Genomic DNA, 24,916 nt, shown 5'->3' on the forward strand with positions numbered 1-24,916 from the left:
ATCTCTTTGATTTTATTGTAACGAGGATTTTATTATTTCCGTGGTGCATGATGCGCTGTGAACAAGGAACGTCCGCTTCCATGGCTAACTAAATTATGTATCTGCCTCACGAGCACCGCACGAAATGAAACATGTACATCAGCATTTTCCACCTGATAGTTCAAGTGCTATGAACGAATATACTAATTGGCGGTTTTTGAACTTGCAATTAAATTCAATTTTAAGCTTGCATTTAATTAGGCATATATCTGAAGTGTAAGAGAAATCACTGATTTCCCATTCGCCACTTTACATTACCTTACAGTTTTTAATCAGAACTTTTTACACAGAAATCGCTGCACACTATCTCCGGTGCAGTGGTACATCTTATGTGCTTAATAAATTGTTAAAAGGGGATTCTGCTTTACATTTTATTTACATCGCCAATTGAAATATCGTAATAATAAATACCAGCCAGCGAATAAAAAACGAAGACTAAGAGAGAGAGGAGGGGAGCTGCGGGATCGTACATGATAAAAGATGTAATGGAGGATCAAAATATCCTTATAGTCAAAGGAGCCGAAAATGCTTAATCCATCGGAACATAAACTCCTATACATTATGATGCCAAACAGCTTAGCGTTGGAAAGGATTTAACATTTCCGCAGAATATATTTTAAGGAAACGTCACACGAGCAAGGAAATGTGAGAGTCTATCCACTCATCTTTACCGTGAATTTGTTTACCTGCATCTACATTATATATGCATGGTCAATCTTTAATCCTTCTGTTATTGAATTTTTTATCGTTGTACAGAATATCGCCGATGACTCCATAAACAATTCCCGTTGTTACGTCTTCGGGCTTGATTTACTTCTCCCCTGTGAAATGGATTTAACAAAACGAGAGAAAAAAGTTGCGTAAATCTCCTTGCTCCTACATTATGGTTATGTGTTTCGCGTTTTCATCATCTTTTCATTTCAAAATCCCGTCGTAAGTAACATCGCGACGCGATTAGACATTTGGCTCGACATTCAACTTCTTCTCGACGTGACGGTTTTACAAAAAAAAAAACCGTTGAGCGAAACAAGAAGGCGGAAAGAAGCGCATAATTAAAGGGCGCAGTACTTTTTGCGCTGATTGATACAAAAACATGTTGCGTGAAATTATAATTGCATAATAAAATTAACAGACGTTTCGGCTTGTCTTTAAACGTTATATTTTTGTACTAATTAGCGCAAAAAGTACCGCACCGACTCTGGTAATTCTTTTGTTACTTTTTGTATCGATGAAATATATATTACTTAAAAAATTACAGATATTACTTGAATTTGTTATAAGTTTTTTTTAGAGGAACGCATATACTCGGCGTCTTTTGTAAATTTTTTTTTTTTTAAATAATTTTGTTGGGTATCACGCATTTTACAGTAACACGCCACGACGATCGGAAGACGCGCGCGTGTCGTCTTCGTTAGAGAGGCCCGAAATCCGATATGACAAAGTAAGATCATACGCCTCCGTAACCCTTATCTTTATCTGGCTGTCGCCTCTGGTCCGCACGCAAGCGAAACGCGTAAGCGCATGCGAAAACACGGCGGCGGATACCTGTTCGTTCCCGCGCAACAGGCACCACGGGTATCCCCGGGTCCAAGACAGGCAGGCGCGACTACCTGGCTCGCAGGTGCACACCTGCGGACGCGTCCGCGGGCTCGTGCGAGGGCGTGTATATTCCTGACATTGTAAAAGTCGGCGTTACACTTGCGTAGCCGATTGGATAGACCGGCTTTCTCTAGGACGGCCCAGTTTCTTCGACAGCTTCGTTTTCTTCTCTCTTCTCCGGCCGCCTCGTTCTCACTTTATCCTCTCTTTTTCTCATTTCCTTTCCTTTCTCTCAGTCTTTTTCGTTCTCCAACTTCGAGCCTTGCTATGATATCGTCGAACTGCCACCCCAAAAAATCCGCGTCTGCTATGTAATAATTCATGTTCTGAGATAGATTGCAACTAATGAGCGCCACGTTCGAATATTTGCTGTCGATTTTTACGACGATACACACTACTTTTTATTCGATGTCTTTCCTTGATGGAATGCACATAATGTTACGGTGCGGTCCATTCAAGATAATACATTTTTAAATAACTCTGAAGCATATTATACGAACAAAAAAATACGGAAAGAACGGTTTTCTTAAAGTATTTAAAAAGTAAAACTGAAAAATATATTTAATAATTGATATAAAAATATTATTTGACATCAAGAATCATTTCGGTCGAGAAATGGTACTTGATCTTGTTTCTTGTTTTAAAAATTTAGGTATAGTATCATCGAAATAAATACTGCATAAAATTTTGACTTTCTAGCAATCAATTAAGCGTCCTAATTATTTTAATAGTTTACCAAAATTAGTTTTAAATCTGTATTCAGCGAAATTTTTTAACATTCTAGCAACAAATTTATTGCTTTTGAAATAAGAAAATTATTGTGTTGCCGGTCTTGTCGGGAAAGTATGTATACATGAAATCTTCTTTTACTCCGCGCGGGTTTATTTGTGCGATGTGGGACATAGCGATAATTTGTTTTAATGACATGCGTTAGATTTAAAAGTGCGTCACAAGCGGATTGACGCATACGTACGCTGCGGCGATCGCCGGGTTGGCCGTTAATTAAAAGTGCCGCCACGTGTTTATCGCATTCACGAGCTCGCCCGGCTTCCGCTAATTCAAGTTGCTCAGGAACGACGCGGGGGAAGCGGAATGTTCGTTTCCATCTAATTATAAAGCGGCTGTATTGCACTCGTATCTCACTCTTGCGGTTAAAGGATGGGGAATTCCGCGCGGCGGACGAGGCACGCGGCAAACGCGTACAGAACCTAGAGATCCGGCCTCAATACGTCTTGTTGACTCACTTAGCGCAACACGGCAAGTTCACTAACCGTATAGATCGTCACCTCCTGGCAGAAACTATTTAAAGTGCGATGCGTGCCGCTCTGCTGCTCTCCGCTCCGTTTCGCCGCTCCAGCAGCGGGCTGATATAAGACGCAACAGCTGCGATCGGATCGTGCGAACCCGGCCGATGGTCACCGTGCCGAGCACACGCGCGACCATTGTGCTGTCTTATTATGGGTTGAATTTAACGAAAACACGAAGGGGCGTTCTCTCCGCCACTGCGAAATCATTATTCGCGACACGCCACGCCGGTCGATAGGTATTTAAAAAAATCGCGCGAATCTCGTACGGCGACACGAGTCGTGCGTACTTGGTCGACTTATTAACGATACACATTTCAAATCACATTAATGGAAACATGACATAAGAGCAAAACAAAAATTTTATTAATTTTATTATCATATACAGCGAATATGTGATGCCCATTTTTATTTATTTTTTATTGCTACAACGTATCTTGGAAAATCAGTATATAATACCTTATCAAAAACAATATCTTCTGCAGTAATGCATGTTATGTATCGCAGGCATGCCCTTCGACAGCACATGCTGCGACACGCCGGTAAGAAGTACAAGTGCGGCCTTCCGGGTTGTCCAACGATTCTTCGTACCGCAACCGAGCTGAAGACCCATCGAAGGCTGGTACACGACAACATCGAGAAGCAGTACTCATGTCCCGATTGCTCCTACGCCGCTAAAACGAAGACGCAGCTGCGCAGGTAAGCGAGATGTGCCGGATTACAAATTTATTGCTTCCATTGCAATTAATAAACTATATCAGATGGATTACATTTCATAGTTTTAATCTTTAAGTAGATGATCTATTAATATATTATATTTATATACTTAAATTTATACGAAATTAAAAAATAATGAACTTTAAGAGTTCAATAATGGAAATGTAATAAAAATCAATAAACGTTTGTTGCGCGCACCTAAAAATTATACAATATTAAGAAAATTATGCCCACAAAGTATCCAAGCCTATCTATTTAAAGGTTAAAAATGTTTTAGACACGCATTGAAAGTCACAGATTTCAGTACTGTAAAAACCGGGAGACACGTTTTCGTAAATAATAAATCGCCAAGATCACGAAGGATAAGTCACACAGCTATTAACCCCGCGGCAGAAATGTCGAATGCGCCCGTAGCATTCTCATCGCCACGAATTGTCGAATGCAACGTCAGCGGTGTAACGACTGTTACGTCGAAATGTTACGGATTCGCTCGATATACTTGAACTCGTTAGTTCTCACAACTGAGGGAAGGTGGGAGCATATCGGGAGATGCGCGGGGTCTTTTTAACAATTCAGCTCGCGTGCGATCCACACGGCCCCGTCTCTCGCAGGGAGGGCTGGCGGCACGACTTCTCGGACTGCCGATATTATTGACATTAATTTTAATCGAGGTCCCCGTCGAGAGAACGACGCATTCTTGCGCCATTAATCGCGCGCGGCTCACGGCTCGCGTATGTATGATCGATGCCTTCGAGGAAGCGGAGAATTAATTGCGAGGACGCAAGTACTCGCGTCGCGCGCCGCCTCGCATACGTAATTGCGAGAGGACGCGGACAGTGGAAAGAATCAATCTTCGCGGATTATTGATAGAGACAATGGGGAGGATATAATTCGAAGAGTAATTTATCGAAAATCCGATTACATCTCCGTGAGCGCGGCGCATGGCCTCGATACGACGGCAATTTTCGTACTGCTTTTTATCTCTCTACCTCCTAGATTTATTCTCCGGTTATTTTAGGGCCCAGGCGACGGGTATCTGTATCTGAATTAATTCGCGGCTCAATGATTCATTCGGACGCCAAATATTTTCATCCTTATTCAGCTTTACCATGCCATATATACACGGAGAAATTTTTTAAGAGATGAAGTGTGCAGAATATTAACCGAACGGAGTAATTAAAATGAATATAAATGTCTTATAATTATAACGTTTCTATATTTACCTTTTGTCGTTTTAATCTTGTTAAATCAAATTGATGCAGACGATTCGTTAATATGTAAAAAAAATAATTTTGATATTTAAAAATTTAGCTACATACATCTGAAAATAATTTGATTAGGTCTTTAAAACAATTATGTAAGATGCTCAAGCTGATGGAATATCAAAACTTTTTGCAACATTGTTTATTATGTTTGAATGTCCCTCATAATTTATTATTTTAATAGATCATTAAAATATCTATATAACAAAATTACTTTCCTATCTAGCTAAATTTTTAGATACTTTTATAAAACGGCTTTTCCTTATATAAAAAGGTGACCGATGAATTCATTCTTCTGTTATTACGTTTTTTTGTGCTGTTCTGAAGTTATCTCTTTATTAGAAATAAAAATGCTAATGTAACATTACGTGTTTCATCCAATTAAAAGAAAAACAAGATTCTCAAATCAATTCGCCAATTAAAGTTGAAGATGAGTGATATAATAGACTTATTACGTATTCATTAATATGAAAAAAATTATTAAAATTAAGAACTTTATTGATTCAGCAGATCTATAGCCATGGTACATAAACAGCTAATTTTTTATGTTAAAAATAAAGTTTAGGTGTAAATTAGCAATTAAAACTAATCATATTTGTTTCAATAGCACAGCAAATTGCTTTCAGACGTAATTTCTTTGTTGGAGCGAAACAAACTGTAGCCTTATTGAATCATTTGATCTATTTTTTTCAAATTGTATTTTAATTGGGACCTCTTTTTCTCGATTATATAATATAATAATCATGTAACCGATTATTACTTCTCTAATAACGGATCATAAAATTAAGAGAGAAAGAAAGAGAGAGAGAGAAAGAGAGAAAGGAATAGCTATCGTATTTAAATTAAGCCTTATTGAGGCTATTGTGGCGTGGGAAGCGCCCCTAATAAATTTCTCTTCGTTTGACATCGCGCTTTTTTTCCCCGCTCCGCGAGACGGCTCTCGAAGAAATACGAATGTCGCGTAGGGATAGGGAGAGGAGAGGTCGGGAGAGAACGAACGAGAGAGGAGGAATAACACGGCGGCGAGAGAAAGATCGAGGTGGAGAGGACCGCGAAAGCGGAAGTTGCGTGCGGCAGCCGGTTAAGTGCGGGCAACCCGTTATGATCGTCCGCGCATGGCCGCGATATTTCATCGTGAATTGAGTACTTACTACGTGAGTCGAACTCAACGCAGCCGCAGAGTGTGTCGCGCGGACTCTCCTCCGCCGACGCTCCTCTTCCGCGTACGTCCACTCGGAATCGGCTCTCCTCTCGTTCGTTCTCTTCTCGTTTCCTCTTTCGCCCTCCTCTCTCTCTCTCTCTCTCTCTCTCTCTTTTTTCTCCCTTTCTCGCCCCGTTCCTCCCTGCCGCATGAGCCTGGCGGAGTAAATCACGCGGGATTTTAATTAAACGTGTCACGCATTTCGAACCTGATGTATACGTACCCGCGGCCAACGGCTCCCTCGTAATATCGCGCACGCATATCGCATCGTTCATAATCATCGGGCCGCGACTGCGACGATGAACTACTCCGTGAAGCACGGGGGAGGAGGAGAAAGGGGTTGGAATGGTGTGGAGGACACACTTCTGATGCGATCTCGTGTCCCTATTTCGCAGTGAAAAAAAAATATACATATTTCAGCATGCTGTCGTGTCCTGGTTGTATAAAGATACCTTCGGTTCAGGTGTTGCAGAACGCACGGGATTCGCAAGGACTTAATAAATAAATTAACTACGTCCTTTTGTTCTCTTTTTTAGCAGCGCACGTAAATGAATTATTTCACCTCCGCTTTTTGCGATCCTCGTCCATGCTTGAATTGAAATCCGAATGTATCATGCGTGAACTTCAATTTCTGGTTCCGCGACATTCCGTTATACTCTCTTTTACCACGCCACTAAATTCCTACATTCTTGAATCGACGTCTTGCTCAACACAGGATGTATATATATAATATACATATATATGGACCATTGATCACTCTTACGAGCTCAATTAATCGTTAGTTACAAACGTTGATTTTAAGGTATGGCCGGCAGATTTATTGCAAATCGGCTGATATCGATAATATTTATCCACTGAAATACATTCCGGGAGAAGGTATTGCTTCTGCCTCTTTCTCGCTCACCTGGCTCTCCTCTTGCGATGACGAACTCGTATCTCCTCCTCTCGGCGGCTATCGCGGTAACGGCTACTTTACGCGCGACACCGGTATGATGCCTCAGCAGATATATTTCCGTGATTAGATATCCGGTATCGACCTCACCTCGACCGTAGAATGTTTATCTGGCGTTAATAGCCGCGTTGACCGGTATTAGCGCACGGGCGTTAATCAGACTTTCATAAAACGCTTCGATCGGCCCCAATAAATTTCGCGTCCGTTTAATTCCAATGGGAAATTTTCATTTAACGGCAATAATCGTGCATATCGGATACGTAAATATGTATCATTATGCTTTAATTACGCGTACGCCAGTGGTTCAGCATCGAGTGGATCTAATTAGCGGAAAGGAACGCGTAACGATCATCGCCTCCGTGAAAATCGCGCGTGTACGCCGGAAGACTTTACGATCGCCGATTACCACTGACATTGGCTCTCCGTTTCAATTCCCCTCTAGGCACAGGATAAGGCACGAGGACTCCGCGAACAACGAAAGGGTCCAGATTCACTTCTGCACTTACAAGGGCTGCAACTTTAAGACGAAACTCGGCTCGAACCTGCGGAGACACGTGCGACTGCACACCGGCGCCAAGCCGTACAAGTGTCGACACTGCCCCTACGCCAGTAACACCTTGGTGAGTCTGTCAAATACTTTCTTACGTCATCGATATGTAAGTTTAGACAATTTTTTAAATCATCGCACGCGCGCGAGAGAAAGAGAGCAGAGAAGTACGAGCTTTATCTCATTGTTAGACTCTGCGTTCTAATTCGAGATCAGATTTTTCAATCTAGCCGTAGATACTCCACAGAGAGATGAAGGTCACGAAACACATTCGCGGTATTCGCTGTACGACTAAAACCAGTAGCGGAGTGCGTTTGCTCGTACGTTATGTGACGTGCGTTTGCATGGGTTCCCGGGAGACCTACCGCACGCACACGCACACGCGTCCTCGCACGACACGGTCGTCATCGGGGTTCAAAGTCTTCGCTCGCCTTAACGTCGCGGTAGCGACTCTTTCTCTCTCTCTTTCTCTCCCATCCTCTTCTCTCTTTCTCTCTCTCTCTCTCTCTCCCTCTCTTTCTCGGTGGTTGACTCGCGCCCCGCGATCCCGACGCGGTCCAATTTTTGTCCCGCCGGTGCCGGGGCTCCGTGGCGTAAATTAAGCAGAGTACAACCTTAACGTTTGGACCGCGCCGCCGCCTCTGCCGCCGCCGAGGCGCGATAAGATAACGAGTTAATTGTGCCCACTGGATGCCCACACGCACGCACGGCCCAGTCATACCGCGCGGCCGGTATGCTAATGCCCTTTGATGCTTGAGTCGGGATGCGACTCGCATACGAGGTCTCCGTGTCTTTTTGATATAGCGACATAAACTCATTCCAGTGATTCTCATTCCCATTCGCGAATGCATCGATCGGCAGTTCGTGCGAAATGACAAAGAAATTTCACCTGTAGATAGAATTGTACTTGTCACTGCCCCCATTGCTGAACAATCAGCAAAATAAAATTGAATATTTAAAAAAATGTTACGATAATAAGATTTCGAATTAAAAATTTGCAAGTTAATTGGTGTTTGTTTAGATTTAATTTTCATACAAATTTGATTATAGTATTTTTTATCTTTAAAATGTAATTATATTAAGGTATTTTTATTTGTACTCTAATGTTAGCAGCAATCTTCTTTTCAAAGAATCACATTAATAATAAGTAGGGCAGTAGAGTAGACCGATATGTGAATAACAATAGAAAGATATAAGAAGTTTATGAAACTTTTGAAAAATGTATTTGTATTTAATAATTGATATGAAAATGTTATTAAGCACGAAAATCTAAAAAGTGAAAAGTTATATTAAATCTATTCGTTATTGCTTTTTTTCTGCAGTGCTAATTATATCTTTTTACCACCGTGTGTATTATTATATTCTATAATATCAATTAAGAAATTTAATCTCTCACAAAGAGAAAAGATATCGATTCGGTTTGTAAAAAAACTAGTTGTTTCAAATGTAATCCAATATATGTATAAGCTGCAAAAAATTTCAAAGATTTTTCGAAAATAAAATATACTGTAATATTATTTAAAAATATTGTGATATAAGGTTTCGGAAATTGAATTCATTTATTTTAAATAGTAAAAAAATAAAATTAAGATTATAAGTCTATTAAATAAAGTTTGTAAAAAATAAAATTAAGTAAGCTTATTCAGCCCAAGTATCTAAATATAATACTAGTAATACATAGTAAATATATATACATTCTGATATATTCTGACGTGAAATCGGTGTCGTTTTGGCTATCTATTTTAAAGCATCGACAAATCACCGACGACATTCGCGTGATCCACGACGGGAAAAAGTAATCTGTCGGGAGGGATGCGTTCTGACTGCGAATAGTATCGGACCCGGTGATAGCTATTTGCATGACACTTAAATAAGGAAGGAACGTGCGAGAGGCGCGCGAAACGATTTAACGAGGAAACACTTCCACGTTAGAGGAGCACGAGGCTCTACGTCGACGAGATTACGCGCGTCGGTTTCCTTTCTCTTCCTTCTCGCTTCCCCTCGCGCTATGATTTACCTCGGACGGTTAGACGCCGCTTTTTGCCGACCGGCGCTTCCGCCCTCGCCTCGCGAAGTCGGTTTCCTCGCCCCCGCCATCGGCTCGCCGCCGGCACTTGGACAACTTTCGTCGAGGGTGGTAAACTCTTCTGAAGCCGACACCGGTTAACACCGAATCCGGAACTTGCGTCTTCTTTCTCACATTGGTCGCCGAGAGTTGTCGAAAAGTCGCTTCCCACTTCATCGATAGACTGTGACCCGCGGTAAACGAATATTCAGATGATGTAACATGTCAAATCTCGCGATAAAAAATTATTAAAATAATATTATAAATTTGTGATGTGATGATTAACGTTGATTAGTGAACGAATGTAGGAAAAAGATATTTGAATGTATTTCATGCTGCAGATGTGATGAGAATGATTGCACTTATTCATGCAACGTTTATGATAATTTTTATTTTGCGGAATAGTTATTTTTGTTTTGGTCGTTTAAGTAAAGTAACGTTTTTTCTTTCAGTTTAATTAATTTAATTTCTTCGAACCTGTTTAATTATAATTTACCACATTTAAGTGAAACGACTAGAGCTTTTACGATTCGACGTTTTACGTCACTCGCGCATTCCCTGCTCGTCTGCAAGATGTAGATACATTTTTGTGCCTTCCGTCATGTAACATTCCGCGACTCGGGCTGATAAGCAATTACAGGCCGACATTACCGTTTTATTATTGGCTCGCGTTTTTATTTAATAATCATAAAATATTCTGCGGGAGAGGAAAGAAGAAGGTGAACGAATCGAAGTGGACGTTCAATGATACATTGATTTGTGTGTCAAGATCTTATTTTTTCCTCTCTTTTTTTCTTTCTCTTTCTTTCTTTTTCCATAATTTTTACGACCTCTGTACAGTCCAGGATGCAATTGGCTCGCCCTTGACACTGCTCTCGACGATTCTTGTTCATCAAATCAAATAATGATTTATGTTACAGTATTGCAGTTAACCACGTTTCCTTCCCTCCTGGAAGAGAATTAATATCGGCGGTAACTTAAAAGAGCTGCGAGAGAGTAGTTAAAGCATACGCGGCGCTTGGATGTAGTTTACATCAAATGCGAATTTATCAGGCTGCAAAATGTTTCAGAAAGACATAGAATTATATTTTTCGTTACGCAATTTACGTTTGAAATAGAAATCCACTTATATCGTTCAACGCTCGATAAATTCTGACTTTAACACGCAATGGTAAAAACGTTCGGAACGTCAGATATTCAGCTATCAGATATTCTCCGCCAGGTCTTCCGCCAATACATTAAAGCGGAATACATTTCTTCTAATATCTTCTCCCGCCCCTAACATCTTTCTCTAACGTCTTCTTGCTGCTTCTGCGGGTACCCGAAAATTATTAGCCTCGTAAAGTCACCGTCCACTCCCGACGGTCGTAAATGCGCGTTGTACATCCTTCCGTGCGCCCACGGTAGCGCCGCGGTTCCCCGACACACGGGGAAATTAAACTCGCAGTAATCCGGAATCGATCGACGGGGCCTAAGACGAAATCTCGGTTTCACGTCAGATTTGTGCGACAGACAGCAGCGCGCGACCGCCCACGGCGGTGTGAAAGAGCCTTAATCTGCGCGGTGCCCGCGGGAAGATTTACTTATGGGAAATTAAATTTGATGTTGCCGCGCGTTGCCATCAGCGGCTCGTATAAGCCCGCCTGGTAGGAAGATGTTTACGACTACGGCCGGCTACTTAGCCCGGAGAGGGTAGAGCGCCTTTTAAACGCGCCAACGTAGCCGACGAACGTGCGCGTCCGGTTCTGCAGCGAACCGATTCCGCCGCACATCGCTGAAGTCTCGTCCAGATGTATCCAACAAATGCGAACTCGATTCGTGCCTCGACTCGGCGTGAGGGCCGCCGATCGCCGCTCGAAATCGGCGCTGAAAGATCCCTTTGTGTATATATGTGTATAAACGCGCGCGTGCATAAATTCGACGGGTTCATATGAAATTTTAATTGCGACGACCGAAAGGCAGGTAGACTCGTTCGATAAAACTCGATGGGGATCGCAGAGACACCGCGTAAAACGATCGAGCAGCGTGCTCGTAAAACGCGCTCGATTCGTTTAATAAAAGCCGTTAGAATATGGGGATATCGATTACATTGATTGGCTATTAATTACGCGGCCGCTAGAAGCGCCGGAACTTTTATCGATTATCAGCAGCCCCTCCGTTACGAGACGCTGGTCGAGTTAATTGTTTATGGTCATGGATAATTCTTGTGTTTGCAGGAGAATCTCCGGAAGCACATCCTATCGACGAACTTGCACCCGGGTGAGACGATCTACGAGTGCGAATTCTGCGAGAAGAGTAAAGGAAAGGAGGCGGATCCGTTCTGCACGAACTTCGCCAAGGAACTTCGTGCTCACCTGCTGGAAGCCCACGCCGAAGACTTTCCGACGCCAAATGACGCGAACAACTACACGAATAACATTTTCAGACCCAATTAATCAGAAAGGTATGAGAAAGACACTTGTTCAATTTTTGCGCTTTTATAAAATCAATGTGATTTGTACGTAGCATTTACATGCACTGAGAAAACAATGTTGTTAATTTAACTAAAGTTTCCAACTAAATTAAATTTTGTCTATTCAAGTATTTATATATTTCCATTAATTATATAAATTCTTGAATTGAAATTTGTATATTTAACTTAAATGCATAAATTCTTGAACTGACAAAATTTTAATTTAGTTGGAAAATTTTGTCAAACCATTTTGTTAAACCATCAACATAATTTAAGGTTTTGTTATAAAAGCCAAACAAGTTAAAAAAAATTAATTTCAGGAATTTCAGGAACTTGTTATCTTTAAATAGATTATTGTATAAGAATGATAATTTTCCTCTGGACATATAAATAGTTATGAGAACAAAGTTGTAACCTTTAATTAATATTCTAAGGACCTGTTTAAAAGAAAACAATTTTAAATCTAGATCTAGACTTATTTGGTTTTCTCCGTGTAGTAAAAGGAAGAGATCATTCTGCGTCACGTAAAAATTCCCTAAAATTTATTATGTGATATCATGAAAATAATATATCTACTGCTCGACATTAATAATTATCGAGATAACTCGAGATACGTTATTCTATCCGAGTTTCTCCTAAGCCGTCGTCGGCCCAGCGTGCAGCTCGGGCCGAGTCTTCACGCCAGGTTTTCTCGGAAGAGATGAGCACCGTTCTTCGCGGCCGCGTGAGCCGGCAGAATTGTACCGAGCCAGGAAGTAGTTAAAGTGATGTACGGTCACGTGGCATGGTATGTAACTCGGACACGTATAGGATCGGATCTTTATGCTTGGTGCACGACATTATACCGTGCGGGACATTACGAGAGGATTTCGCTGGCCCGTCAACCTGCGTGCATGGTGCAGCACGCGTGTGCTTCTACCGAGAGATGCGAACACGCATTCGCTACAATCAGCACGAGAATTCGATGATAATTGCACGATCCGGCTTACCCGTCCTACCGATTCCCTTCGTAAATCTAAGGAAACAACGTGAAGTCAATTCGGTTGTTGAACCTGACATATAATCGCGATTGATCACACGGACTGTTTCTCTTATAACGTCTCACTGTTACTTCGACGCTTTCGTCGGAACGGGTTCGCGCAAACTCGTCCCCGAGGATCTATTTTCGTGATCGACCGTCATCTCGCTATCAGGGAGGATGCATTCCGGCGATCCGAGCGACACGTGGACCACCTCGTCGATAGTCCTACGAGACGTGCGTTTTCCGTCTTTCGGGGGCCGCTGATTGTGAGAAATGCATCGCGCTGTCGCGCGAGATAGGTGTCGTAAAGTATGCGGCCCTCTCGAGCGATCTCCGAAAAGAGGAGACGAGAGGAGACGCGGTGGCGAGCGAGCGAGGAGCGGGTAGACCGGACCACGGGTGCGTCGTGAGCGCGAAGGATAATTTATTGACTAATTAACGAGGATGTCCTTCATTACGGGTCGGCCGGCAGTCGTGGTCGCTTGCTCTCGCTCGGAACCGGCATTATTTGGCGCCCGAATATTTACGACCGCGTCCTCCTTCTGGACCGGCCTGATACCGCCCCGCGAGCGAGCGAGCGAGAGGAAGAAAGAGGGGCACAGAAGCGCGCGGACCCATAACGATGCGTCCCGATCTTACGGCGATTCGGGGACCTGGAATTTCCTCCGCAACGCTCTACCGCCGTAGAGGACCCCGAATGGTATATCGACACAATCCTGAGACTCGCGGGCGTTACTCGGTGGACAAAGGGTTGCGATTAAATCCTAAGGAGGCTGCTCTTGCATGCGCTGTCGGTTCCCTCGCTACCGAAAGGAGGTCGTTAGGGCTGTCCGGTTTAATGAAAACCGGAGGCTGAGTGACACTTCGCTCGGTCGCACTAGAGAGGTCCTATCTCGAAAAAGATTTATGTCTGAAAGGGAAACTAAAATCTGGTTTTTATACCGGAAATTTTCTGATAACCACGGAAAGAGCGGTTTTGCTGAAGTATCTGAAACTTTAACTAGACACAAAATAATGTTGTTGGATTATCAGAATAATTATATGGGGCACTCAAGCATGAATGAACGCTCCAAAAAATTCCAGTTATCAGCTTAAACATTTTAGATACTTATTTTGATAAACTAATAAAATTATTTTCATAACTGTGTATCTACAGTTAAATTTTTAAATACTTTAGCAAAATTGTTCTTTCCATGCATTTACGGTATAATTTAAAAAGTTATCAATTAAATTTACAGATTTTTACAAACTGAATCAACTTTTAAGGAAACAAAAATGACGATATACAGATATGTTAAATACTGGCTAATAATGAAATATAAATATTAACATTTTATTTAGGAATTTATTTTTAAAAATTATTAAAAAATTGCTTATAACATAAAATTCTTCTTAAATTCTATAATTCCTCCAAAATATATCTCTTCGAGAAATGTGAGAGAGATATTCTAAGAACTATTCTTATTTATTATTATTACGAAATAAGGGAAAAAATGTCAAACAGAGATACGCGCCGTGTTGTCGGAGTTAAGGACAATTCACCGCCTGCTCGTCCTTCCAGCGTCTTTATGTGACTACGTCACGGGGAACGGAGAAACCGATATGTAGAAAGAAGAAGTTAACGTAAAATTAGCGCGGGCTGCGAAGTGCTAAGAAGTCGCGCGACAGGACGGTTAGGTATACTGCTTAATGAAGATATAACGTGCCGGCTCCCCGTGGGGTTGGTAGAACGTCGTGCCGGCACCGGGACGCCCCTCGTTTTCATTTCCCGACGTGTCCTCGTCGCGTTACTGCAGCCCCTTCGCAGCCTCAGGTTACGCCGGGACATGCTCATCCTCTTTACGATCCACGAGCCAGCGTCGCGGCTCGCGAAATTTCGCGGACTTTATTCTCTCAATTACACTTGGAAAGTTATATCGATGGCATAGGAGCCGCGCATTCACAATAGCGCTCATCCGAGCACTCGTGCGCGCGCGATAGTTAAGCCCGTCCTTGTCGCTACCGATCGTAAAAATTAATCCTTTTTTTTTCTTACGCGAATTTGATTTTTTTGAGAGGATATATGTAGCCAGACGATATTACATTTAATTCGAAACATCATAAATATTGATAAAACATCTAATTCAAGAACTAAAAGAACGAGCTATAGGTGCAGAGTCGAGACAGCGAGTTGCGATTACGGAATCGAAAATTTTATCCCATGAAATTGAATATAAAGTAATGTAATTATTATGCAAGATGAAATCTTAGTGGCTTTAATCTGAAAATCATTAACGTTAATATTTGCATGTTAAAAGATGGTAATAAATATGTTTTTACCGGGGAAATGACTCGCTTGACGCAAAGGACGGACCCGACTTGATGTTTATCTGCACCACGAGGAGAAATTAAACGACTCGCTTCCATTACGATCTCGTCAAGCGTTCGAGATACACATAGAGATATATATATACGCGCGTAGAAGTCACTTATATCATGGGGATACAACGAGCGCGTTATTTCAATAACGAGCGCACTTCCTACATGAACACCTGTGTCACACACCTCGACACGTCCCTTATATCTTATCTAGAAAAACCGCCATAAATTACGGGCGGGTTCGATTCCGTGGGTAGCGCAGTTAATCACCGGGGTGATTGATCGCGCCGCGGTTTTATCCAGATGAATCCACGCAATACCTTCTACCCGCCGCCGTCGCGGAGCCCTCGCACATGGCGCGATTCTTCCGCGCGTCTCTCCCTTTTTTTTTTCATTATTTTCTCCGGTCCTCGCACCATCACTTCCCTTCCCCCGTGAGACTTGGAATTCCGTCGTGGTCCAGGACGATATTCTCTCTCTTGCGCTTCCACGCGACCTCGCGTGTCACGACAGCGGGTGTCGAAATGCCGTGTCTTAATTATCGGTCGCACCTGTTGTTTATACCGCGACCGATGACACCCTCTCGCGTTGCGGAGAATCGGGTCTTCCCCGCACCAACCAGCCGATGACGTACGCATCAGTTTTCGTGTTTCCCCCCGACGGGGAGCGCCGACGACGGTAACGGCAGCGGTTAATAAAGTCCTTCCGAGACGGACCTAGAAAATTATCGCCCGACATTTTGGAGCTCGGGAGGCGGAGACGCAATGAATCGCCGCTGATGATACGTTTGTCCGAGGCGGGAGGCACGCAAGGAGCGCTCGCGATCTCCCCTCGATCTCGGCGAAACTCGATGAGTTGTTTGTCGAGCGGTCAGACAGTCGATTTTTCGCGTTTTGGGTTTAGAAGGATAAATGAATTCTCAGTTGCAGTGATTCTGTTACTGAGTTTCGCCAACGATGCGTGGCATTGTGTTACATACTTGTTGATATGTTTACGTTCTTTTACTTTAGGACACACGGGTGTAAGGCGATAATTAAATTTGATTTCGAATCAAGCCGGAGAAAGAAAACCGGTTAATTAGAGACGGAGGGATATTATTAATTCGTTCAATCTAGCGCATGTAGCGCGGATAGAAATCGACAGACTCGACCAATGCGGATCTCGACCAATTAATATTACATCATTTGTAATCCCGTACAGGCGATGCATACCCATCGGATCGTAACGCCAATAATAATCCATCTTGACGCTAAACAAATGCAAAGTAAATGCGCATCCTTCCCTATTGCGGTTTATACAATTAAGCGACGATATTAATTACCGCGCGGCGTCAAAAATATCGATGCCTACTTCCCTCGGAAGGGATTGCACGAAGGCATCGTAGAATCCGGTTAATTAAAAGGACGCCATACACGTCCTGCGAGAGTCATTTATCGAATCAAATATAACGCGAGAGATATTCAGATCCGCGCAAACGTAATGATTACCGTCTCGGTATCGCTCGTATCGTGCGGCAAATTAATTATGATGGACTTTTTAATATTTTCTTTTTTCCTCGATTCCGATCAGATTCGGATACCGGAGGAGGATGGATCGGCGTATCGTTGAACGAGAGTCGCTCCTTAAGTATCGCGCTTATCTTTACGGCCGTATAATATTACGTTCCACAAAAATTGGGGTACTGGGCTGCTATATATGCCAGCTTTTAATAATCTCGTAGTTACGGATCTCGAAGCGGTCATTCGCCAGAGCGATTTAGCGATCGGATCATATCGGGACTCCGCGAATGCTCATCGATTCGGTCGTCGATCCTTAATGTCGCGGCTAAAGCGGTCGCGAGAGGAGCGGAGTGCCTCCGCAGCAGAGCGGCACGAGGGGAAGGAGGAGGGGGAGGGGGGTCGACTCTCGCCAGGCGGGCGAAGGGGCCCTACCGAGGATTGATGACCACCACCTTTAATGCCGTTTGTATGTAGCGGCGCGAGTAAGCGCCTCGCCTTACAGTAATTAGCTCAACAAACGCGCCACCCTGTCCCATCAATTGCTACCCTACGCTCGCTCGACTTGTCTCTCTCTCCCTTTCTCTTTCTCTCTATCTCTCCCGCGCGCTCGCATACTCACGCACTCGTGACTCCTCTCTCATTCTCACGCAACGAGCCTTCTCCCGCGTATCTTGAATTAAACATTCGATGCCTGCTGTCTACTTGTCGTGCGTGAGTTTGCCTCTTACGCCGAGAATGCAAATGCAGCAACGCGCCGCGCGTGTGCGTGTGCCCATGCGTGAGACGGAGGGATGAGGGGTTATCCACGACGAATTAAAGGACGCGCCGAAACCCGATTGAAAAACCGCGATCCGTGCACACCACCGTCCGTCCCTCTCTTTCTCTTTCACCTCTTCCTCGGGCCTCTGCTGCTCGTTTAACCGCTCGCGCGAGGATTTAGGAGCGCGTCCACGCATCCGAAATAGCCGGATTTTTTGCTTCGCGCTCCCGTGCGGCGACGATATCTTGTTCCGAGCGTGTTACGCTAATCGTGAGTTATCGAGTGCCGGTTGAACGTTCTCGTCGCGGCGAACGTCGCGTGTCGAATCTTGAGCGGAAAGATCGCGGAAAATCACCGTCGATCGATTTCGTATGAACCGCCTGTCGATCTCGATTACATGGCAGTAAGCACCCAAAATATTGTGTGCTATACTTTCTTCGAGATGCGATTCTAATTAGTGCTTACATCGAGTTAATTCGATTGATACAAATAAAACGATTTAATTTGTTATATTTTTTTATTTCTTCTGTGAATGTTTTCATGGTGACACAAAAATTGTACTTTCAGTTTATATGCAAATATCTACAAAAGGTGACGAATAAAATAGATAGACCGATTTTAATTCCCAGCTGCTTGCAAAATATTTTATATTTTGTTATAATATTTTACTATTGAAATTATTAGATTCGCGCAAGGAGAATTCTTAAGCACGAGATCTACTTTGATTAAATAAAACCTGTTTCACTTATTAATTTATGTCGTTTGCATTCAATTTTTAGTTAATACTATTTATTCTACTATGGTTTCACATTTTCATTAACATACGTTTTTGTAATAGTTTTATATGCTAATTTTAAATCAATTGCCCAATAAAAAATAAAAATTTTAAAGATCAAAATCAGATTTGATAGTTTCGACATACAAAAAAGCATGCCATTTTTACTTGTCAAAATTAATTTATTTTATCCCTTTCTCTGTTTATATATCAAATTTTTTTAAATTTCGCTCCTATTATATCAGCGAACAGAATTTTTCTTAAAAATTTAATAAAATAATTATAAACAAATTATAAATTAAGAGAGCAAAGGAAGCAGAACGAGAGAGAAAAGAAGATAAAAGAAAAAGAGAACTCAAGAGATGAGAGAATAAAAATGTTAAGGTTTTAAACCAATACACGGCGGAGAATGGCAAGCAACAAATAGAACTTGTAACAATTTGCATTAAATTTTGAGCACAATAATTTATTTCGTCGTTTTGCTCTGTTACAACACGTCGCTTTATTTTTGTACGAAATGACCTGCGTCACGAAAACGCCCCGTCTCGAAATGTACACGTGTACCTCGCGTGCGCCGACGTGGGACGGACGATAATTCTCGTAAATTTTTAGAGGGTGTGTAATAACATGTTTGTTGTCACCCAATAATCGTCAACGGCGCGATGTATGACGGCGTGACGCGAATATGACTTGGGGTTAACGCGCGAGACGCCAGCAAGGCGAATATTCCCCGATGATGTCTCCCCCAGGAGTTTCGAATGCCTCCGCGTCTGTTCTGTATTCTTTATCGTCGGCCCGGAATGCTTGATAACATTCGATTTGTTTCAATCGTAAATATCAAGACCGCGCAATATAGTCTCCCTCTCCGGAGCGCGCGCGCGCGCGCATACAGGAGTTCGCAGGATTGCGGGGTAACCACGTGCAGGTATGTCTTACAACATGCGGAATGCATTAATTGCGTCACGCATCCCGGTGCGAATGATTATTAAACGCAGACCGTCTAAATTATTCGCAGTCAATTTCTCACTGCAAGATCAATGTACTAATCTTCTTTAAATATACGTTAAAAAATTTTTTTAACGTGTATATATATTGTTAGAAATACACATTTTATGATATACACATATAAACAGAAGGAAGAATAAAATAAATTGATTTTGACAAGTAAAGAATGGCTTTCTTGTATTTCGAAATTCTTGTATTTGATTTATAACAAAAGAGAGGAAATATTCCAGAGCTTATAGCTTGTACAAGGGATAAGTTCCTTGGATGCGCGCGTGTTGATAAATTTAAAGGGGAAAGGACTGATGCATCTGCGATCCATGCGTCTTCTTAAAAACGACCGGTCTGACACTTCGCGGCATTTGGCTCTCAGACTCTTACCCGAGATCACGCATAATCCTCGGATCGATAGGACGCTCCCAGGGAGAGGCATAAGGCGCAGTTCGAGGGCGATACGTCCCCGAATCGCAAACGAGAAGAATCCCCGAAACGCCAGGCCGGTTCGCGGCCCCTTATAAATCCATCTTTTTTTACTCCGGGCCAACCTTCCCCGAAAGTCGGGGCGAGGGCGCGGGGAGGGATGCGGAGGCAGGGAGAAGGTTTGGGCCCCGCAGTGATTTAAGGGCGTCGCGTTACGTGTATCACACCGTGTCCATTGCGAGAGAGACCACGAAGAAGACGAAGGTACGGTGTTGCTCCTTCACCGATTGCGGCTCCTAACCGACGTGAATATGTGTGAGTTTGCTTCCCCTCTCCCTTTTCCCCTCTCTCTCTCTCTTTCTCTCTCGGTTTCGTCTTGGTCCACTTGTGTCCGTCTTGGTGCGGTAGCACGGACCCATAGGTACATTCCGACGGGCACATCCTCCCTGCATCGCTGATCGTTGAAACACTGGGCCCAAACGGTCCAGTTGAGTTGATTTGTGGCTATCAGGGAATCGCGGCCGGGATGCTTTATGAACCGATCAGCTCGTTCCAATGCAAACGCCGTGCGGGCCCATAAATGTCATCGTTTCGGATAAGCTCCACAATCCCGAGCGCGCGCGAGTGCGGTTTGCGCGTGACGCATGCGGCTGTTGGAGTCACCGCGTCGATGGTAGTAAAGATCGTATTATCGTCATTCGAGAACGAATGTACCTGTCTCCTCTCCCTTTAATAAAATGGTAGAATTTATATTTAAAAAAGAATTATAACACAAATGTTCTACCTCCGGAAGATTCATGACAGTCGATGTAACGTACATATATGCATAAAAAATAAAAATTTTTACAAGCCAATATTATATAATAAATAATAAAACATTTAATAATGACAAGCTCTTAATATCATTAGTTTACAAAGGTTTTGTGCAAAAACAAATTTTTTTTAGAGTAATTTTTGACACGGAGAGCACCAATCTGCTTGAATCAAAATATATATTTTTATCAGGTTTGGTTTTGAGATATAAAAAAGATTATTTCTTAAAAAAATTTGATCTGATGGAATTTTCCTAACGGCAAATTCCAACTCAGCGCTCTAAGCATGTTTAAAAATATTATTTCTTTCTCCTGCATTAAAAGTAATATAAAACTTATAAATTAGTACATTTTTTATGAAAGGGAATCGACTTAATTAATTGCAACTCGTGCATTCACATTTTGTATCAATTTGGTAGCAATATTTCTCAATTCAGAAAATGTTCTCTAAATATTTAATTTTTGATGAATAATTTACATTTTTCGACATACATTACACGAGGACAATTTGGTAGTCAAATTGATTTTTTTCCGGATCGAAGTGTCTCCACTTAGAATTGTAACCAAAATTATTTCCTCGATCCTCTGGCGAGGGCTTTTGCCGCGGGCCAAGCGATAATGTATGCGGCAAAAGATCCAGGGAGAGACGATTCGTAGCGCGATACTAGCAGACTCAAGAGGTCCGACTCCTGGAGAACGGTAAAGTTAGGTAGGTCCAGAGCGGCTCGGCCAGTCGCTCTTCTCCGATAGAACGCGGATTTCTACGTAAACTCGCTCGCCCGATACAATCTGCGGGGCCCCGATACGTTCAATCCTCGTGAACTTCGATGCTTGCTCGCCTATACGTGTGTAAACGTGCGGGATTAGGCCGCTCTCGGGACTATCGGTGCTTTGTCATACCTTGGACCAGGCACTTATCATACACTAAAGATTCTTGAATTAAACGTTTTTTAGAATAACAGCAAAGATACAAAATTATTACTACAAAATTATATTAAAACATATTAAAATACAAAATATATACGAACAGATAAAATTGTCCAGTTCTTGGAATTCTTTGTAGAAATTTTATGTCTTATTTCTAAAAAAAAAAATTTGAGTTTTTGAAATTTTTTATAGAAATTTTAATATCTTATTCATAGGACAATACAACTAATTTATTTCAAGACATTATCGTACTTTACCTTGAAATAAGGTTTATAATTTATTTATAATAATTTTAATTTAATATACGTTGTGATAATTACTGGCATTTCCATGACGAGACAACTCTGTCTTTCCTGGCGGTATATATTAACATCAGGCGGTGACTTGCCTCTAAAAATTGATTTTTATGAAAAAAAAAAACGTTTCTTTCTCCACAGCACGAAGGAGGATATATCGCCGCCTATATTTTATTTAAAAGAAGGTCGACTTGTATATATTAATTTTCCTCGAAACCAGTTTTTCATATCTTTTTTACTACCGTAGTCGATCACGTGCGAGCGAACTAAGGCATCAATTAAATATCTGGGAACTTTGTGCTGCACATAATCACTTTATCAGTTTCGTAGAAACGCTTTCGTAAGAAGCGAGTACCTAGTTCCTGATTAATAATCATAACGATGCAATTTGTATCGCGCTTAACTCGGGAGACACGATAAAACTAGCACGTCTTGAAAGAACAAATTATTTTGAAATTAATATAGCGATATCAAGTGTATCTCCGGCGCTTTTACAAAGCGATATAATCCCTTGAATGCATCCTACGATCGGGCTACATGGATGCGCGCGTTTACAAACCAACAGGGTGTATGCGAACACGTGCCCGGTTTTCTTCCCTCATATCTTCGATTTGTCAAGGACGAGAGCGCGGCATAAGTTCCGAGAGGCGTCCATCTTTCTTGGTTAGCCGTCGAGGGCGTCGGGAGCATCAAGGATACGCACGCGAGCGCTCTGTGTTGAAAAGCCCCGAAAGGGGAAAAAGGAAGAGGCTCTCTCTAGGGCTCGTGCGTTGCCTCGTGACAGGACGGTCACGATCGGGACAGCCACCGCCCGTTGTCCGGGAGCCCAAGGAGCAAAGAGGTAGTACCTTATTATCCTATCCCGGGCAACCGCGGTGACAGCCCTTATAAGGATCGCCCTGCCGTGGAGCTTACACGCGCGGCATACTCGGTAGCGAGGTCGCACAGTTTCACGCGATGCTACACGATCGTAGAAAACGGAAAGAATGAGAAAGAAAAATCCAGCTGTCCCCATTAGCATCGGGCGATCCGATCATTACAATGCACGCCGGTAATGGGCCATTATACCGAGCAGCGCATAAATCCAATATGATCGCCCGAGGTTGGTTGCGGTTTAAGGGACGGCACCGCGAGGGTTGAATCTGTCACACGAGAACCAATTTCGACAAGTGTGCGTCCCGTGTGGAGTTTTACCAGCGTGCGGTCAACCATGTCGAAGCTGAAATTTCATTCGCCTCCTCCTCGAACGTTATTCCCGTTGCGAACTGCGGGGACGTGACGTAAAGAGCGAAAGGATGCGGCAACGTGGATTAATAATCGCGATTGAACGATCGCTTCGCGAATTTCGGCGAGTCGAATCGCAATTTCCCCCAAAATCCGTCGATCGGCCTCCGAAAGGAGAGCCTTGAACCTGCTCGGTAGGTCGACGTATATGCGAGCCACGTGTTTCTGCTCGCCTCGGATTAATCACAGCCGAAGGTCATCCGTGCTCCTCGCACAGGTGAAAGAAATGCGCTGCGGAGGGATACCGGGAGTATTCAGGACGGGAGAGATTCGTTTATCCCTCAAGGAGCTCGCTCCTTTCGTCCGACGAACGGACGATCCGTTACGTCGAGCACACTCTAAAGACTCGCTTTAATCACGATCGCCGGAAACATCGGCGCGATCGTGATCCATCGATCGCTCTGGCCGGGACGTGTTTACGTGTTCGCTGGCGTCGTTACCTTATGCTAATCGATGCCTACACCTGTCGAGCGACGTGCCCGGACGTTTAAACGACTCCCCCGTCTGAATTATTCGCGACCGAAAGTGCCGTCGTCGCGTTCCTCTTTTTTTTTCTTTCCGAGAGCCAGGCGCCTCTCTATCGCGCCCCTCTTCATTTTTCTTTCCTTCTCTCTCTCTCTCTCTCTCTCTCTCTATTTTTTTATCACCCCTCTGCAATCGATATTCCATCGAATAACATGCAAGACACGCGCGTTTCTGTGTCAATTTGACCTCATTAAAGAAATGTACGAACTGACCAGGGTAAGCTCATTGCACATCGATGAAGTCGATTTAGTGCTCACCGTGAACGTATAATCGAACGTATCCGCATGGGCCTGAAAAATTGCATATAAATGTTTCTCGGAAGATTGGAAGAGATAAACGCGTTCGCATTCTTGCTGGCAAGTCTTTGCCCCGCAACTTTATAAATTATCCTTTTGCTTAAGGATGTTTGTTGGACTCTAAGATATATTTGTTCACGCTGATACACCGTCAGTATTTATCTAACTTCGATCCTTTTTTTTTTTTTTTTTAATTCACTGAATACACCTGGCTCTCTACAAACATGTATTCACGCGTGAACAAATAGTGATTTAATGTGCGCTCTGTGGCATTCAAGTAACAGGTTTAATTACCTACGTTTATTCGTTTTATTCGTTATTCGCGAACGCCTCAACACCGCACCCTCGACAACCATCGTCGATCGCTTAACGGCGGCGGCGGCGGCGGCGGCGGCGGCGCTTGAAAAACTCGAATACGGCATGGCTTTTTCCTTTCCGTCTGTTAAAATTATTACCACGCGAGAGTTACTGCATTCTCAGCTTATCTGAAACGTATTACGTAGAGTGCAACGGTAGCGCGGCGACCGTTCGTTACGATGAGGCACGGCATCAACCAACGGCTGGTTACGATTGGATTATATGTGCGCTCCAAGTTTCTCGGTAAATCTATCGAACACCCCGAGATATCGATTTAAGATTACCGCGATTCGGTCTTTGCAGTCGATCTCGTTGAAAAATCTTTACGACCTCGATGCATCCCGGCGACGCTCCTTGACCGGGACAATCCAGTGATGTAATTAACGTCTGCTCAAAAAACTAATTTGTGTGTTTTAGACATTAATTTATTTTAATGTTTTTAATTT

At 42.9% G+C, this 24,916-nt stretch overlaps 1 protein-coding gene across 3 annotated transcripts in view; it reads left to right on the forward strand.

Moving 5' to 3' along the window:
* The window catches only part of LOC105835475 (zinc finger protein 808), an 86,831-nt gene that overhangs the window by 34,383 nt on the left and 27,532 nt on the right, over positions 1-24,916 (forward strand). For all 3 annotated transcript variants that reach the window (XR_004963071.1, XR_001138981.3, XM_028189130.2), the window contains exons 7-9: positions 3,450-3,641; positions 7,517-7,694; positions 11,903-12,129. Coding sequence is in view for 1 of the 3 variants with exons in the window: in XM_028189130.2 (XP_028044931.1) it covers positions 3,450-3,641; positions 7,517-7,694; positions 11,903-12,121 (589 nt within the window). In the remaining 2 variants the exon portion in view is untranslated. The remainder of the gene's footprint in view (positions 1-3,449; positions 3,642-7,516; positions 7,695-11,902; positions 12,130-24,916) is intronic.

The sequence above is a fragment of the Monomorium pharaonis genome, chromosome 4, assembly GCF_013373865.1.
Source record: "Monomorium pharaonis isolate MP-MQ-018 chromosome 4, ASM1337386v2, whole genome shotgun sequence".
Lineage (NCBI taxonomy): Eukaryota > Metazoa > Arthropoda > Insecta > Hymenoptera > Formicidae > Monomorium > Monomorium pharaonis.